At 43.4% G+C, this 16,615-nt stretch overlaps 1 protein-coding gene across 1 annotated transcript in view; it reads left to right on the top strand.

Moving 5' to 3' along the window:
• Positions 1 to 16,615, top strand: part of LOC144784026 (syntaxin-binding protein 4-like) — a 1,158,996-nt gene that overhangs the window by 560,848 nt on the left and 581,533 nt on the right. Inside the window, exon 15 of the mRNA XM_078662726.1 lies at positions 3,918 to 4,045. Coding sequence (XP_078518852.1) covers positions 3,918 to 4,045 — 128 coding nt within the window. The remainder of the gene's footprint in view (positions 1 to 3,917; positions 4,046 to 16,615) is intronic.

The raw sequence follows: 16,615 nt of genomic DNA, 5'->3' as shown, positions 1-16,615 counted from the left end.
AGAGCTGTGTCCTGTTGCTCTTGACATGGTTGATGAAGTTGATGAGAAGGTTCCGCTGATGAGACCTGCCAGCATTTAGAAACTGTGCCATTGGGCACTGCCTTAAGGTGCCATGAAGTCAACATGTGGCAGAACAGAGTGCCTAGACAAAAAGATTGGCCTGATCCTGCTTGCTGTTTGAGAGAAACCCAACCACAGCCCTGCCTCGTGAGAGCTGAACAGGGGAAATTGTATCACTTTGAGAAACCAAACAAAATAAAGCTGGGACTGGAAATTTCCATTGTGGATTCACCCTTGCCCGAATCCGCACAGACTGCGTAGCAAACTAAAACTGAAGTGAACTGCTGGATGGATAGGTGTGGTTTTGCCACACTTAACCAGGCCTACTGGCAGGGAAGGACCACCTGAAACGCGTCTTTTTAGGGTTCCATCCAGCTTGCACAGACTAGAAGGCCTGAATTTATTGAAAGTGGGACTGGGACTCTTTGTGTATGGGAGCTGCTGGGCCTTGCTGAAAGTGTGGCTTGGGTGACTTCTTGTCTGGTGTTTAGAGCAACAATATGATTAGATACCAGCCCAAATATCTAAAACAACTGGTACGTGAGTGCTCCCACATGTTCACTCAGTTTATATTGGAGGCAAAGCTACATTTGAATACCCACTCCCAGAGATTTGTCTACATCAATTGACATGGGCAAAGACAGGATTTTGAATGTGCACAGATCAGCATATAAATGAATTGAAGGGGGGAAATATTGCCATCAGATGGGTAGTGGCAATTCCAGACAATTGTTAAACCCATGCTGACAAGCCTATTGGAGCAATTAGAGTTTATGGACAGTACTGGAAAACAACACTTACCCAATATCAAGGCAAAGCTCGTCAGAGCTGAATACAGTGAATTGTGTAGGGGGTCTAGGGGATTGAAACTGCTGTGGAGCATATAACTGAGAGCATAGGAGAAGCACACAGCCTGACACTGGGAAATATCTGGAGCCCATAGTTGAAGATGCTGAAGAGTGTTCATGATGCATCGCCCTGAGGTGCTTAGGGCTCCCTGAAGGGATCAAGATGTCTTCAAATATGTTGTTCCCATAGAATTGGATTTAAGATTTCCTTTGTCCCATATACCTATCATCCTTTTTCCCAGCTGAGAGAACTCTCAGAGCCTAAAGCACCACTGCCAAAGCAAAGCACACCACCAGAAACCCGTCTAGCCAAGCTGTTTGATTTCCAGAACAGTGACGCTATCCACCACCCACATAAGGTAAGACTATTTAAGTTTGAGAACTTAAATGGTCAAAAGAAAGCTGAGAGACAACAACCTAAAATACATCATTATCAACCCAGTCATGGGTAATGAAAGATGGAAAGATGCCCAAATCAGCATGGGGCAACAAGAACATACTTGTTTACTCAGCTTGCGTTACATTAAAAGCAGAATAAATGACCTTCTAGTTAGTAATGACCACCACCATAGGTTATTAGAATACTCATGTATGGGTAGGTTTCTGTCTGAGCACTCACTGTTCACAGCCACTCATAAATGGGATGTGACCCCATAATATCCCAACATGGAAGCAAAGAGTTGAGGTGCTCAACGTTCTGGCAGTCAAAGCTGACCTGAGAATTGAAATGCACAACTATTTTAAAAGTAACTGAGGCACAAGTAGCTCATGTGGCACTGAATGGAAGGCCTTGATAGTGGTTTGTGTGGAAGACTGATAAGGGCAAGTTTTATAGCACCATAATGACCCTAGGATAACAATTAAACACATAGAGCGCAAAATACAGAACTAGAACCCAATTCCCTGATGGAACTAGGGAAAAGGCTGGAAATAATGCAAGAATAGAAGAAACTAAATAACTTATGTGACACGCTGTCTAAATTCTCACACTCAATAAAGGGAAAAGTTTAATAGGGAGGGAGACAAACTGCTGCTTGCTTGGTTCCTTCAATGGTGATAGCGAAGAAGAGATATACAGGCAGTACCTAACAAAACATTGAGACAGAAAAAACACAAGTGGCTATTAATAACACCTTTCTTAGATTCTTCTAATTACTGTATACTCAACTGCACTGCCCAGATATAGCATACATTTGAGATTATGTCTCAGCAAACTGCCTAAACTCACACAGTGCCAGAAAACGGAATTGTAGAGAAACCTTTCCCAAGAAAACATGCTAGCAGCAGTAGGGGAATGATACTGGGTACTGATGAGAAGCCTATTGTTTCTGATCATAAACATTCTGAACTGATAGCTAACAAGCTTCTGAGTGTCTATACATAGGGTGAAGACATGTGTTGATGGCTGATGTCATAAGGGGACATACTTCTCTGAAAGGTGCAAAAGCGAAGCAAGGACCTTCATGGTTTTAAAGGGCATAAACCCCTGCCAATGTTAAAAGTAGATACCAAACTGTTCATCAAAGCACTATCATCTAGACTAGAGGAGGGTGATGAGTGCTTTAGTATACCCAGGCCAAAGCCAGTTTAACCCAGACTGAAATAAAGTCATAAACTCTAGATGGCTCTCACATGTTATGAATAATTGTCTACAGATGGTAAGAATCATTAATTGTACCACTACAGGTCAAAAATGCTTTGATACAGTTACCTGGCAATTAATGCAAGAAGTGTTCCACCGTATATAATTTTGACCTATTCTCTCCATGAGCTAAAGTTCTTTATATTCAGCCCCAAATGTCAAAGTAATGAAGATAATGTAATATCAGAGTGCTGAGAACTCTTGTTGCTCTTTTCCCTAATAACGGAGTTGCTATGCTTAGATACAACTTGGAGAACTGAGGATTATACACTGCAAGGATATAACTTTTCCTACTGGGTACTCTAGAGGGTTATACCCCTGACCAGCTACCTGAATTGTGAATTACTTGGATAGTGTTTTGAATCACAGTTTCTTTATCTATGGGGTTCATGGCAAATTACAAAACATGGTGATGTTGCACAGACGTGAATGCAGTTTTCAGGGTGCCATGTGGCTCTTATCAAAGACACTGTTTAAAGACCTGATTTATACAGCAGAGAAAATGTAGCCGTTATGAAGCAATGAAGATGGAGGACTAGGACTCCCGGTCTTTGACCACTATTATCTTGCTTAACAACCCACTGTTGGCTGGCTGACTGAGGGGCCAAAAAACGTGCTGGAGAGGGGTGGAGACAGATCACTTACTAATGGCTGTGGGTGGTGCACTTAATGGGACATATCATGGACTGGACAGCCAGGAACAAATTAGGAAAACACAATATGCACAGGAGATGACACATTTGGGATTGCTACCATTCGGGAACATTTGAAGAGATATGACTAAAACTAGGTGGATTGATGAAGCTGCTTGAAATGGAACCATTTACATGGAAATGCCAAGATTCTGTGTCATTCCAGGGGATGTACAACCAGTTCAGGAGGGTTCTTGCTGCAAGCCAAACTGGCCGGGGTACCAGAGGAGGCCTGGAAACAGATCCCACACGTACTGCAAAAAAAAAACACCAAGACAGAGTTACTGTAATTGACACCATGTGGTAGACCCTTTACCTCACTTTACAAGACCCTATAAGCACAAAAACTGACCCTTAAACTAGTGGGAAGGAAAAGATGGAAGTACGATTGCTCAGAATAATTTACTGAAACTGAATGGGTAAGGACTTGCACACACTTTCCAAATGTCTCTGTTAGCACATACTTTAAATTAGTGCAATTTGATATCCTCCACAGTCTTAGAAAATAAATTTGAGAGTATGTTACTAGATGAACAACTAGGTATATTTACACTGCTTGTCTGAATCATAAGTGTGTTAGAAAACTGACCTCGTGTGTGAACAGGTGTGCTGCAGCTATTGGGTGTGCCTCTAATGAATGCTAATGAAAGTTTGCTCTGTCCTGTCTCCATACAGATGTTCTAAAGGTGTTTCGGGAGATTCTTTCGGTTGATTTGGAAAAAGCAGGCCTGGATGAATCTTCTTTTCTCTTTACTCACCACCAAGTGGCCACCTTGCTGGACACATCCGCCTTTCACTCTTCGGTAGGTTCAGATGCACAAACCATCTTGCAGCTCCACACCTTGCAGGTCTTTGCGAGCAAGACTTGATCCTCCCCAAGGCATGACAAACTTGCTTGACTGATGCCCCTTGGGCTATTCGTATCTTTGGGGAGAGACAGCTTGAAGGGTTGCTTGGCTTCATCTGTTATTCAGCGTTTATAAGATGCACATTAGAAGCAAATTCACGGCCATTTCAGCAATCAATAGCAATGAGAATGCCTCCCTATCTCCAGTTCTGACTGCCACTCTCTAGGGAATGCTGCTCACTAGATACATTTGTGAGAGTTACTATCGTTTGTAGTCATGTTTATTCACAGGCCCTCCTTCTAGTCCATATTGTTATGATGGGCAGTCCAAACACCACATCTAGGCAGATAGGCAGTTTCTGGCTTGCCTCTGTTGTTCTCCCTGTGGGGATGACCTTGTTGCTTCTGCCTGGGCTGGGCATGTTTTGTATTAAAGGCACCTGCATTTGTTCTACCTGTGGTGAACCTGCACTTTGTGTAATAGAAACTTGCTCTGCCACTGCTCATGCTGCACTTGTATGAGGAAAGCTCATGCCACTACTGACGTAATTGCATTTTTCCTATATATCTGATGGAAAAGTTCATTTTTGCTCTACATGTTGTAAACTGAAGAAGTTGGAAAATCCCTTCCTGTGCTTTTTAGGAGCAGCGTTCGTGCAACTAGAGGGGGTTGGTGTCCGTTCTTCAGCCACTATACTTACCTAATGTACTAGTACTCGCCAATTAATGTTCACATAAGAGAGGCTCAAAGTAGTACTGTGATGAATTACATTTATCCTGGAAGGCTGTGTAGTTCCACATCACCCACTTTCCATTATGCTCCAAAACCGCTGAACAAAACGAGAAATGAAAATAGTGAGACAACAAAGCAGGAAAATATAAAATGGTTAAAAAAGCTATTTAAAATAACATTGTGTAGAATATCACATTTAGGAATTAGGAACAAAATTAGGTTTAGGAGTAGAATGAATTACATTTCCGAAACTCAGTGTAGGGCTAGGATGAAAGTTGTAGACCAGGGCTAGGTGAGGATGATGGTAATACTTTAAGACAGGGTTATTTGGTATGTTTGGATAAGGGTAAGAGTTAGAGTGAGGGTTAACGTTGGAAATGTGGGTCCCTAGTAGGCTATTGTTTGAACCTTTGCCCAAATGGGGACCCTTCTTTCTAGTCAGGATAAGGGGGATACACTACTGAAATAACCCCTGCTCACCCCCTTGGTAGCCTGGCACGAGCAGTCAGGCTTATCTCCAAGGCAGTGTGTGAAGCATTTGCACATAATCAACAGTCATACAGTGAAAACATTACAAAAGCACACCACACCAGTTTTAGAAAAATAACCAAAATGTATCTGTGTAAACAAGACCAAAGCCACAAAAGACCAACACACAGTAATGAAAAATAGGCGCTTTGCAAGTATGACTTAAAAAACTAGTTCCTTGAAGTCAGTAGCTCTGTCCGGTGCGACTGCGGTGCTGAAAACAACAGACTCCAACAGTTCTGGCCGATTGCGTCGGTGCGGACCAGCGTACTGGGAGTGGGCGTCGGTTGGCCCAGACTGTGGTTTGCGACGGGGCGGTGCGTCGTGTAACTTATGGGTGCTGCCTCCTAACCACGGTGTGGTCACGGGTGTTGTGGGCAGGAACGTTGTTGGTGAGACCAGGAAGGCAGAGTGAAGCAAGGCAGTGCAGTGCCCACAGGTTGTGGTGGAAGCAGCGGCTCGGTGGCGGCAGTGGTCATCGCTGTCAGTGAGACCAGGTTTGCATTGCGAAGTGTGGTGGTGCCCTCTGCTGTGCCTTCAGGACACGGAGCCAGCAGGGATGTTGATGACGGTGTTGGCTGTCTCCCCCACTATGGCAACTGAAACCCACGATTCCTGAGGCAGTAACTAGTAGTAAGTGAAGTCTTTTCTGTCCCTGAGACTTCATGAACAGGAGGCCTGCTCTATTTCAAGTCCTTGGAGATACTCAGCACAAGTAAAGAAAGTTCACTTCCTTCCTTTTACTGCCCAAGGCAGAAGCAGCAACTGCAGGCCAACCCAACAAAGCAACAACACAGCGACAGGGCAGAACTCATCCTAGCAGTTCTTCCAGCTCTTCTTCTTGGCAGTTTCCTTGATTCCAGTGAGTTCACTGAATTCCTTTAGCTCCTTGAGACTTCTAAAAGGAGGCAGAATCAACTTCAAGCCCTTGGAGAAAACTCTAACAGCAGGATGATGAAAGTACAATCCAATTATTTCCCTGTCCAAGACATAAGCAGCAAGCAGCATACCAACACAGCAGAGCACACAGCAAAGTGGCAGTTCCTCCTGACAGCTTTTCCAGCTCTTCTTCCTGGCAGGTTCCTTAGTTCAGCAGTAATCTAAAGTTCCGGGCCCCAAAATTTATACTTTGTTTCTCTTTGTTCTTTTAGGAAGAGAGTATCTGTACTCATCCCAAACCAGTTCTGTTCGTTCTCGTCCAGCTTTCCGGCAGGAGGTGGAGGCAGCATTGTCCAAAGCAGACCAGGCCCTTTCAGGTGTAAGGGAATTCTCATCTCACCACTCTAACTGCAGAACAGACCTATTCATGGGCTATTGAAACTCCTCCCACTACTCTGAATGCACCCCAGTTTTTTTCAGCCTAGGCCGCACTCATTCAGGAAAGGCAGGACACACCTCGACCCCCCCCCTGGCTGTCTACAGTGAATGCACATTCCCAGCCCTTGTCACTCCAAAGCCAGACAGTAAATCATCAACCCAGCAGAGGCACACAGGATGACTAAGCAAGAAAATACCCACTTACTAAAAGAGGTATTTTCAAACACACAACATAAAAATCATCTTTGTTAAAATATGCATTTTTACATTCTGAATTCAGGCATACTAAACTCCATTTCTCTATCTTGTCCTAATGGGAAGTTGTAAGATATCTTGCCCTAATGGGAAATTATAAGATGTTATACATAAACTCCCATTCTATCCTATGAGACAGATAGCCTTTCCATAGTGAAAAATGAATTTCACTGTATTTCACTATCAGGACATGTCAAGCACATCAGTACATGTCTAACCTTTCAAATGCATTGCAACCTGCCAATAGGGGTACCTTGGGCCTACCTAAAGGAATGTCTCACATGTACTAAAAGGGAAGGTTAGTGCTTGGCATATGGGTGCACCTGCCAAGTCGACATAGCAGTCACAACTGCTCGCAGACACTGCAATGGAAGGTGTGAGAATTCTTTGAAAGGCTGCTTGTGTGGTTGGTACAATCAGTGCTGCAGGCCCACTAGCAGCCTTTGATTTACAGGCCCTGGGCACACACAGTGCACTGTACTTAGTAGTAAACCAAATAAGCCAATCATGGAAACACCAATCCATAAACCCAATTTACATGGAGAGGATATGCACTTTAACACTGAAAAGCAGTGGTTAAGTGCCCAGAGTCCTAAAACCAATAAAAACAGGGTCTAAAACAGGAGGCCAAAAAGCGAAAAGCCTGGGGGTAAACCAACAGAAAAAGCCAAGACTAACAGTTAAGGATACATTTAACAATAGAACTGGAGCAGGGAGTAGGTATAGAAATAGTAAATGTATGATAATGGGTTAAGGTTAGGCCTAGGGATGGTGATTACTATAGACCAAGATTAGGGTAACAGTTTGATGTCCAAAACTAGATTTAGAGTTCAAGTTAGAATTATCTCACCTATAAGTTACATTTAGTAATCATTGAGCAGCAATGTTGTTAGAGATATAAGTGAAGGTTAGGTTATATGATTTAAGGGGGAAGAAAATATTAGGAACTTCAGAACTACTTATAAAGCATTTGGCATTTTAATCAATACTCATGAACAGCACAGATTATATCACTTCTTAACTTCCTTTAGAGGTAGAATGGTTTACCTTTGGACCTGGTTGAATACCAGGCCCTGTGTCTTCTGGTCTTCTGTGTACAGTGAAAGACCAACACAATAGGCTCTAGTGAAAGGAATGCCAAGCGAAAACATTCTTTAATGTCTAATCCAGTCCTGAGTGTCCTCATGGCTTGGCCTAAATATTTGTAGTGTAGCATGGGCACATAGCGTTCAAGATATGCCTTTAAGAGGTGCCTGTAGAGCTTGGGGAGGAGTAACAGGCACAGTGCCAGCATCCAGAGCATTATAGACATGGCCAAAGGGCAGGCCCAGTGGACTACTGTGGTAGCTATCTTCAGGCTGCTGACCTACCTTAATATGACAGCAATGAACTAATAAGGGTGTTGGGAAATGAAGTTCCTGAAACTGAACGCAGAAACGTTGGTACCTGCTGTGCTTAGTAACTCCTGTCAAGTTGTCTGTCTCTTGATCTGCTGCATCACGTACTTCACAACCAAGTTAAGTGACATGTGAAATGTTGCCTAAAGAAGCGCTTGGCTCCTTGTGAGAGTGCATACCGAGCAACCAATAGAGCGCTTGATCTATCAGCGAGCCTAGGCCATGGCAATTCAAGACTCCCTGTGGTCCTGATTCGAGACACAGAGAGGAAGGACAAAGTATACTTTATTTACACAGGAGAGACAAAATTACCAATAGAGTCATTTAGAGGATTACCTGAGAATGTGTTATTACTGTATATCCATATCTGATAGAGACATCTAGCCACCAATTGCTTAGCTTTGAATTTCCCAAGTAATTAGACTGGATCCACAAGATTTTTTCACGAGCAGTACCCCTGCGTGCTAGTAGGTGTCATCGGTCTGATCCGCGTGGTGTCGGCACCAGCACCAGAAGCGACTTCCCTGCCACCTATATAGGTGCCACTTCGGAGCTGACCACAGTTCTTTTCTTTCCACGCCAACCAGTGCTGATCTGAGAGAAGAGCTACCCCTCTGTCACTTTTTGATAGGAGATTTGAGACATATTGTCAAAAAAATGTTAACGGTTTTTTTGCATCCTGGTGTGTCGAGGATATCAGAAAGGAAGACAGATTTTAAACCATGTGATGCCTGTCACCGTGCCATGTCGGTACGGGCCCGCCACTTGTGTGTTTGTGGTGTCTGGACCGCAACCACAACTCCAAGTCATGCGCCGTCTGCCGAGTCATGGCACTGAAGGCTTTGAGGGAGCATTCCCTAAAGCTGTTAGTGACCCGGCATGCAATTCCACTGAAGTCACAGTCCCATTTGAAAGGAAGGTCTTGAAATCATTCTTTATTATAACACTTTATTTTTCAAATAAAGGATAACGTTTACATTGCATTGCATAAAGTCTCTTGATATTTAGAACAAATCGATCCTATCATTTGGCGATATTAAAATACACAATATATTGACCAGTGCAGAGGCAACAACTATCAGTCGCCAGTATCCGCCCTCCCCCCCACAACCCCCACAATCCCACTCCAAGCCGTAGCACTAAGGCAGTCAATGTATTACAAGCCTACTAAACAGTGGTGCAAGTATTCTAAACAGAGTATCCAGTATCAATCCCTCAGCCCACCCCTTCCGGCACTATGCCGTTATCTACCTGTGCAACGGCAGTTTGCTTGGTAACGCCCAGATATACCCTGAGCGGTCCCCATATATCTTTGGGCTGGGACGTCAGTGGCATAAGACTGGCGTACAATTCTGCATTGGTGTTGCAAAATACTAAGCTGTTCAGCCAATCTTGTAGTTTGGGGGCTGACTTCCTGCCCCAGTGAATGCCCACCTCCCTCTTTGCTAGCAAAAGAGCCAGAGTCGCCAATCTCCTTACTTTCTTGGGAATCTGAACTGTGTAGCCCATGAGGGCAATTTCAGGAAGGGGGACAAGTGGAATCCCAATTATTTTCCCTAGGGTCTCATGCACCGCCGCCCAGTAGGACCGTAGGCGAGGACAGGTCCAGGCCACATGTAGAAAGTCGGCATGTGGGGATAAGCATTTTAAGCAATTGTGTGACTTAGTAGGATCTATGTTGTGGGCCTTGACTGGTGTAAAATAGGCTCGGCGGAGAAATTTGAAATGTAGTACCTTATGGGGACTGTTAAGTGAGACGTCTCGGGTGACTCTGCAACACTTCTCCCACTGATCATCTGTGATCTCTCCGCCTGTATCTGTCTCCCATTCCTGTCTAATCTTGGAGTCTTCTACAGGTAGCATCTGGGCGCATGCCGTGTACATTTTGGAAATGAGGCGTTCACCATTCGCACTCTCCAAGACCAGACTAAGTGGGGGGAACTAGTCAGGTCTGACCAGATATGAGGGGAATGCTGCACGCAATGCGGATTTTATTCTGTTCATTAAGAAGCGAGTCATAAAGCTGCAGTCGATGAACCTGTCGTCTTCGTCAATGGAAAAGATATGGCCCCCCCAGGAACAAGTCACCTATCTTCCCAATGTCAGCTGCCGCCAGAACGCGCTGTACTATTCCTTCCCCTGTGAGTGGGAACCATCTGGCATTGGGCAATGGCAGTACAAAACGAATATGGATCGCATTTGATGTGGCAGGGAGTACTCTCCGAGAATATCATCTATACATTTATCCATATGAAGAACTCCACAATAGGAATGGATAGAGTTCTAATTCTCTACTTGGAAAATTATTGATTTCTGGAATTGGCGTATATATACCGTTGATACATTTGATCTATATGCCCTGAAGAAGTCATTTGGGTGACTGTGCCCCATGACGAAACACGTGTTGGCTTTGGTTTTTCCATTGGCTACGTTGATGTGAATTTGATGAATATTGAAAGACTGACGAAGAATTCTCAGATGTGTGACGAGAAAAGATAAAGGAAATAAAAGGAATTAACTTATTGGACTCTTGAAAGTATATATCTTTTCTCTAAAGACTATAAGAAGACTTTTTGTGCTCGGGAACTATTTATTCTTTGCAGTACAAAAGGGGGTGGTGATGGACGGAGCATCAGAATCAATCAGACACTCACACCCAGTCAAAAGATCTGGGTTTAATTCATCACCGTTCTTTAGCCCACTCTGCCACCCCAGTTCAGACATGGCTATATGCAAATAGTCTGACCCTGTGCCTCATGGGAACAGTCCAGCCCGAACTGCCAAGCCATGTCTTCCCTGGACCGGAAACAAGCTTCCGAGGACCGGTTTCTGGCATTCCAGCCGTCTTCAGCCCGGCTTGCTTGAATCCAGTGGCAAAGTGAGCAAGGGACTCACTTCTGAGCATACTCTGCCACACTTATGGCGGCCAAAAGCGGTACAAAAGGGGTGGTGATGGACGGAGCATCTGAATCAATCCAACACTCACACTCAGTCAAAAGATCTGGGTTTAATCCATCAACGTTCTTTAGCCCACTCTGCCACCCCAGGTCAGACATGGCTATATGCAAATCAGTCTGACCCTGTGCCTCATGGGAACAGTCCAGCCCGAACTGCCAAGCCATGTCTTCCCTGGACCGGAAACAAGCTTCCGAGGACCGGTTTCTGGCATACCAGCCGTCTTCAGCCCGGCTTGCTTGAATCCAGTGGCAAAGTGAGCAAGGGACTCACTTCTGAGCATACCCTGCCACACTTATGGCGGCCAAAAGCGGTACAAAAGGGGATGGTGATGGACGGAGCATTTGAATCAATCCAACACTCACACCCAGTCAAAAGATCTGGGTTTATTCCATCACCGTTCTTTAGCCCACTCTGCCACCCCAGTTCAGACATGGCTATATGCAAATCAGTCTGACCCTGTGCCTCATGGGAACAGTCCAGCCCGAACTGCCAAGCCATGTCTTCCCTGGACCGGAAACAAGCTTCCGAGAACCGGTTTCTGGCATTCCAGCCGTCTTCAGCCCGGCTTGCTTGAATCCAGTGGCAAAGTGAGCAAGGGACTCACGTCTGAGCATACCCTGCCACCCTGATTTGCATATGGCCATGTCTTGTAGTGTAGTTCCTATCTTCCCAATAGGCTCTGCGCATTGGAATAATACCTACAGCAGTAAAGGCCTAGGCCAGACGTTAACTAGGTCTACTACTGTCGATACTAGACTTAAAGTTTTGGGTTTGCCAGCGTAGCTCAGAGTTCGCTAGAAACTTTCTCGAATGTTCAAGGAGGAATTAACTTCCCTGATTAGACAAGAAGGGATTTAGTTTCTGACAACCATAGAACATGACAACTTTGCTCTCCCCTAATCAAGAGTCAATCTCGAGAGTCGTGTGAACAAAAGGCAATTTATTTTACTCAGTCAGTACGTGCATTCTTAGTCTCATCAGAATGTAGAGAAAAGGAAGAGACGGGCGTGTTCAATAAAAAGGTGTTATTTATTGATCAGTCTCTTTTCTCGTACAAGAGAAATGGATCGATATTATTGCAATACTTATAGTTAAGTAAAGTGCATACATTAAAAGCAATAGTATAAAGTAATACTGTAAAAACATTGATATGGTTTCTAAGCCATATGATGTTTTAAAATGAATAAAATATATTACATACACATATACATTTGACTAAACGTACTCAACTGGTGTTTCTAGATACGCCTACCCCGTGTACCTGACCTAAGTCTAATACGTGGGCGGGAATAGAAAGTTACAGTTTAAGTTAAGTTTGTTTTTGCCAAGTGAATAACTAAAGAATTCTCTGTGAGGGGTTATTCAGTTCTGTAACTGGAATTTAGGATGAATGAGGAATGGTATCTCTCTCTCTGGTCTCGATATTCCAGGCGGCCTGCGAGGGCTGCCCAGAAACGCCGGTGCTGGATTCTCGGCAGGAGAAAGCAGCGCGTCTCTCAGCGCGTCAGGAAGGCGGGGCTGCTGCCAGCGGGGTCTGCTCTGCTCTCGGCTTCGGCAAGTATGGCTGCTCCGTCTCGTCACCACGCGTGTGTTTGCATATGGCAAGATCGGTAATATTTATACCTTTAAGGTGCTGAGATTGACGTAAGGATGGACATAGATACGTCAATAAAGATGTCATACGACTTGCTCGTTAGCACATTCTTTTACTAAAGTTCTCGGTGAAATCAAAACAATGGCCGCAGGGTTTTGCCCAGGTTGTCATAGGTTTGATTTGTTATGAGAACTCCGTATGCCTTATCAGGGGCTGGAGGAATATCGCTTGTCTAATTAGGTCGCAAGCGTTATGACCTAATCAGATAACACGTTCCTGTGCCGTAGTGTGACTGCGTCAGATAACGGTATCTGCATCATGGGGGTTTTCTGCCTCATGGGCTGACTGCTAGTTAACTTGTTGGTTTGTTTAACTAGAATAGGGTCAGGAATAGGGGGATCGATTCAGAACCGATAGGAATACATGACACCCACTCCACGCTAACTATGGACATATTTACTAATCTAGGCATAGTATAACATAGTACAACATACTATAGAGTAGTGTGTATACCTTACCACCCCAAAATACATAAATGCATTTTGAAATTTTCAAATATACGGAAAAATTGCAGACATATATATTGTATGCACTCAAGCTGTAGAAAAATGCCAAAGTAATCGCATTTGTATACATTATTGCTTATTTGGTATATGAGAATTACACATGAAATGGTTTCTGACAGAAAAAAGTTTCGAGACCATTCCATCACAGAATAAAATATCTTTATGAACATGCCAGCGGGCAGCTAATGTCTATAAGCTATCTAAAATTTAGAAACCTTAGTTCTCTAAGAATAGTTCTTACTTTAAGCAGAAGATAGTGTCCCGAAAAATATGCAAAAATATTTGGGGCTGCTGGAAAAACTGCTGTCCGTGAACTGGAGCGAAAATGTTCATGTGACTTTATTTTTAAAGTTGAAGGCCGAATTCAGGGAACGCCGTGTGCGAGCTTGCTCAAAAGTCTCATTTAGGCTTTCGAAAAAACTGTCAACAGCTTCCTGGGAAAGTTCCACTAACTCGGAAATAGGTGTAATCATGCATTCTTGCGCATGATTGTCTCCATTGACATTCTGATTTGCATTACTGACAGAAGGTCGTACCTGTTCGATGCTGCTTTCATCTTGAACTTCACTACCCATCAATCGTAGTGGTGAAGCTTCCACGAATGCCGTCATCAGGATTGGTAGCCTTTGAGGGCAGCACAAAGCATGAACCTTGATCGGGCTCAACAATGTTTCTGCATCCATCGGCGCATCCGATTGTAGCGTCAGACAGGTGTCTAACACGCATTCTTCTCCGCATAGCAGACACCTCAATACAGGTAAAACACATCTTTGCCACATTGGTCGAAATGATAGAAACCAAGTCATGTTCAGGTCTCTAAGCCGGGAGAGTCCCAGGATTTTTGATATCCGGTCCCGGTATCCAATGGCTAGGATTGTTTCTTCCCTTGTCGCAAGAGTTTTGTCTGTGACATGGGTTGCCATAACGAAAAATAAGGACTAAGAATAGGATTCCTGCAATTAGTCCCAGGATCAGGGGAAGTCCGCCAAAAATCGAATGGACGAAATCTGGAAAAATACCCAGTATGGCTTTGAATGGTGTTAATGCCATCGAAAATACTGTCTTAAATACCTGTGAGACCCCATTGGTATCAGAAATATTTAAGATTTCATTCAGGATTTCCGCGAAATGTACGGGGGAATTAGTTGATAATAATGTATGTATCTCTGCAGTCGTCCTTGCGACTTGTAGATCATATGTTTCTTTTGATGACGAGAGCCTGGTAGGCGTCTGAAGAAGGACTGTTTTCATTCTGCTTAAAGTATCTATTCGAATAGAAGTAATTTTCAAATCGGGCCATGCCCTTGCCTCCCTGTCTGGGAAGGAGCTGGGGAACAATGAGCGTCCACAGCACTTGACCTTCGCAGTCGTAGTAACTAGATAAGGAGTCCCGGGCATAAGACTACAACATCTGCGGTCTACAATAAGAATGTAACTCCCATTATAGAGTCTTTGAAAGAATGGTTCTATTTCAGTTGCAGGTGCGCCTTGCTGGTGACATGAAAGGTTGTATAAATTCCCTTCACAGGCTCCATGCAAACTAATTCCGTTACACAGAAGCGTGCCGCTTAGTGACATCGCACAATTGTTGCCACTAAGAAACACTTTCTGTCCTTTATTACTGACACATGCATGTGAATAGGGCAGGCTCCAAGTTGTTTTAAGGTACCTCTTTCCCAATTTCTCGTACATGCCAGCCTGTATATATTTTTGGCAGTATTGAAACCTGAAGGTTGAGATTGGAATATTTATGATTCCGTGTATTATCCATTCACTGACAGGTCGTTCTGACATTGTCATTGGTAATCTTTCTAGTTTTTCAATGCTCAAGATTGTATAATCAGCACCCTTTTGCGCCATACCGATTTGTCTATCAGTAAGGTTAAAGATTTGGAATAGTGACGTTGTGTTGATTAAACGCCAAGGCACATAGCCTGAACGCAGATTTTGTAACGTCCAGCCAAGCTGTACAATAGAACGCAATTGTGACTGACCATGTTGTAATAACAGAAAGTCTTGCGATAATATGTCGATTGCTGAAGACACAATGCTGTCCAAAGAAAAAATTCTGGAGGACAGAGTCATTAACCCATTGTCCACTACAGAAAGTGATTTTTCCAAATTAATACGGTCAATTTCCCGTATTCTCTCTGCTGTTTCAATTTGAGTAACCTTCCAGGCCTCATTGTATGCTGCATATACAGAGGCTGCTATGAAACGCTTTTGACGCTGTTTGCGTGGTCCCAAAGTGAAATCACGCAAGTCAGCACCATCAGTAAGTAAAGTTAGGTGTTGCTTAATTTCAGCCAGTGTGGAAGTTTGTAGCCATTGAAGGCATAATTTGCCCACACTGTAGGTTGTTATTATCCCTGGGTGATGTCTTTGGGGATATCTAGGGTCTGGCCTGGTCATTTTGAACCCCTGTGTTTTGTTCAGGAATCTGTCTTGACAGTTATTAGTATCTGTTGGCCAGATCAACCACTGTTTCCAATCAGGATGTGTTCTGTTTTGGTTTAATATATGGTTTACGTCTATCTCTTCATCTGTAGAAGTGTTGCTAAACATTGTTGGCTTTGGAATAGACGGTTTATTTAAATCTTTGATTTTGGCTAGGCCAAGACAGGTGGTTTGTTGAACAGTGTCATTTAAAAATATCATTTGTTCTGGGATCATGCAGGCTCTAAACAAAGCTTCTATACCCTGTACTTGCCATTCTTTTGTACCCCAAACACTTTTCAATTCAACATTTTTGTCCCAATATTCAAATCCAAAAGTATTCATTTGTTCAAAAAATGAGTCTGAATATAACAATTTTGTGTTGGTTATCATGGTTTTGGTTCCTGTCTTGTTCGACAATTTAAAATAAAATGTTTCAGCATTACTTGTGTTAAAACCTGAAAAATATGAATATTTGTCGTAAACGGTTCTTGAGCTCCCTTTTGGAGGTGTTGCACAATGTTCCCATTGATTATAATTTAAAACATTTCTAGGTTGTGCAGATCTATGTAAAAAGTGGTTACCATAGTGGTTATAGCAATACATACTGTCATAATTTGTAGAACCCTGCAAATAATCATGTTTGGTAAATTTAGCAGACATTACTAAGTCAGACATCATATTATTAATGCTTTCGAAGTCCCAATCATCAGCAAATGAGTTTGGTTTTGCAAAGTCACTC

This window comes from Lissotriton helveticus, chromosome 10, assembly GCF_964261635.1.
Source record: "Lissotriton helveticus chromosome 10, aLisHel1.1, whole genome shotgun sequence".
Lineage (NCBI taxonomy): Eukaryota > Metazoa > Chordata > Amphibia > Caudata > Salamandridae > Lissotriton > Lissotriton helveticus.
Note: the sequence above shows the minus strand (reverse complement) of the source record. Positions and strands in the feature narration are given on the sequence as shown.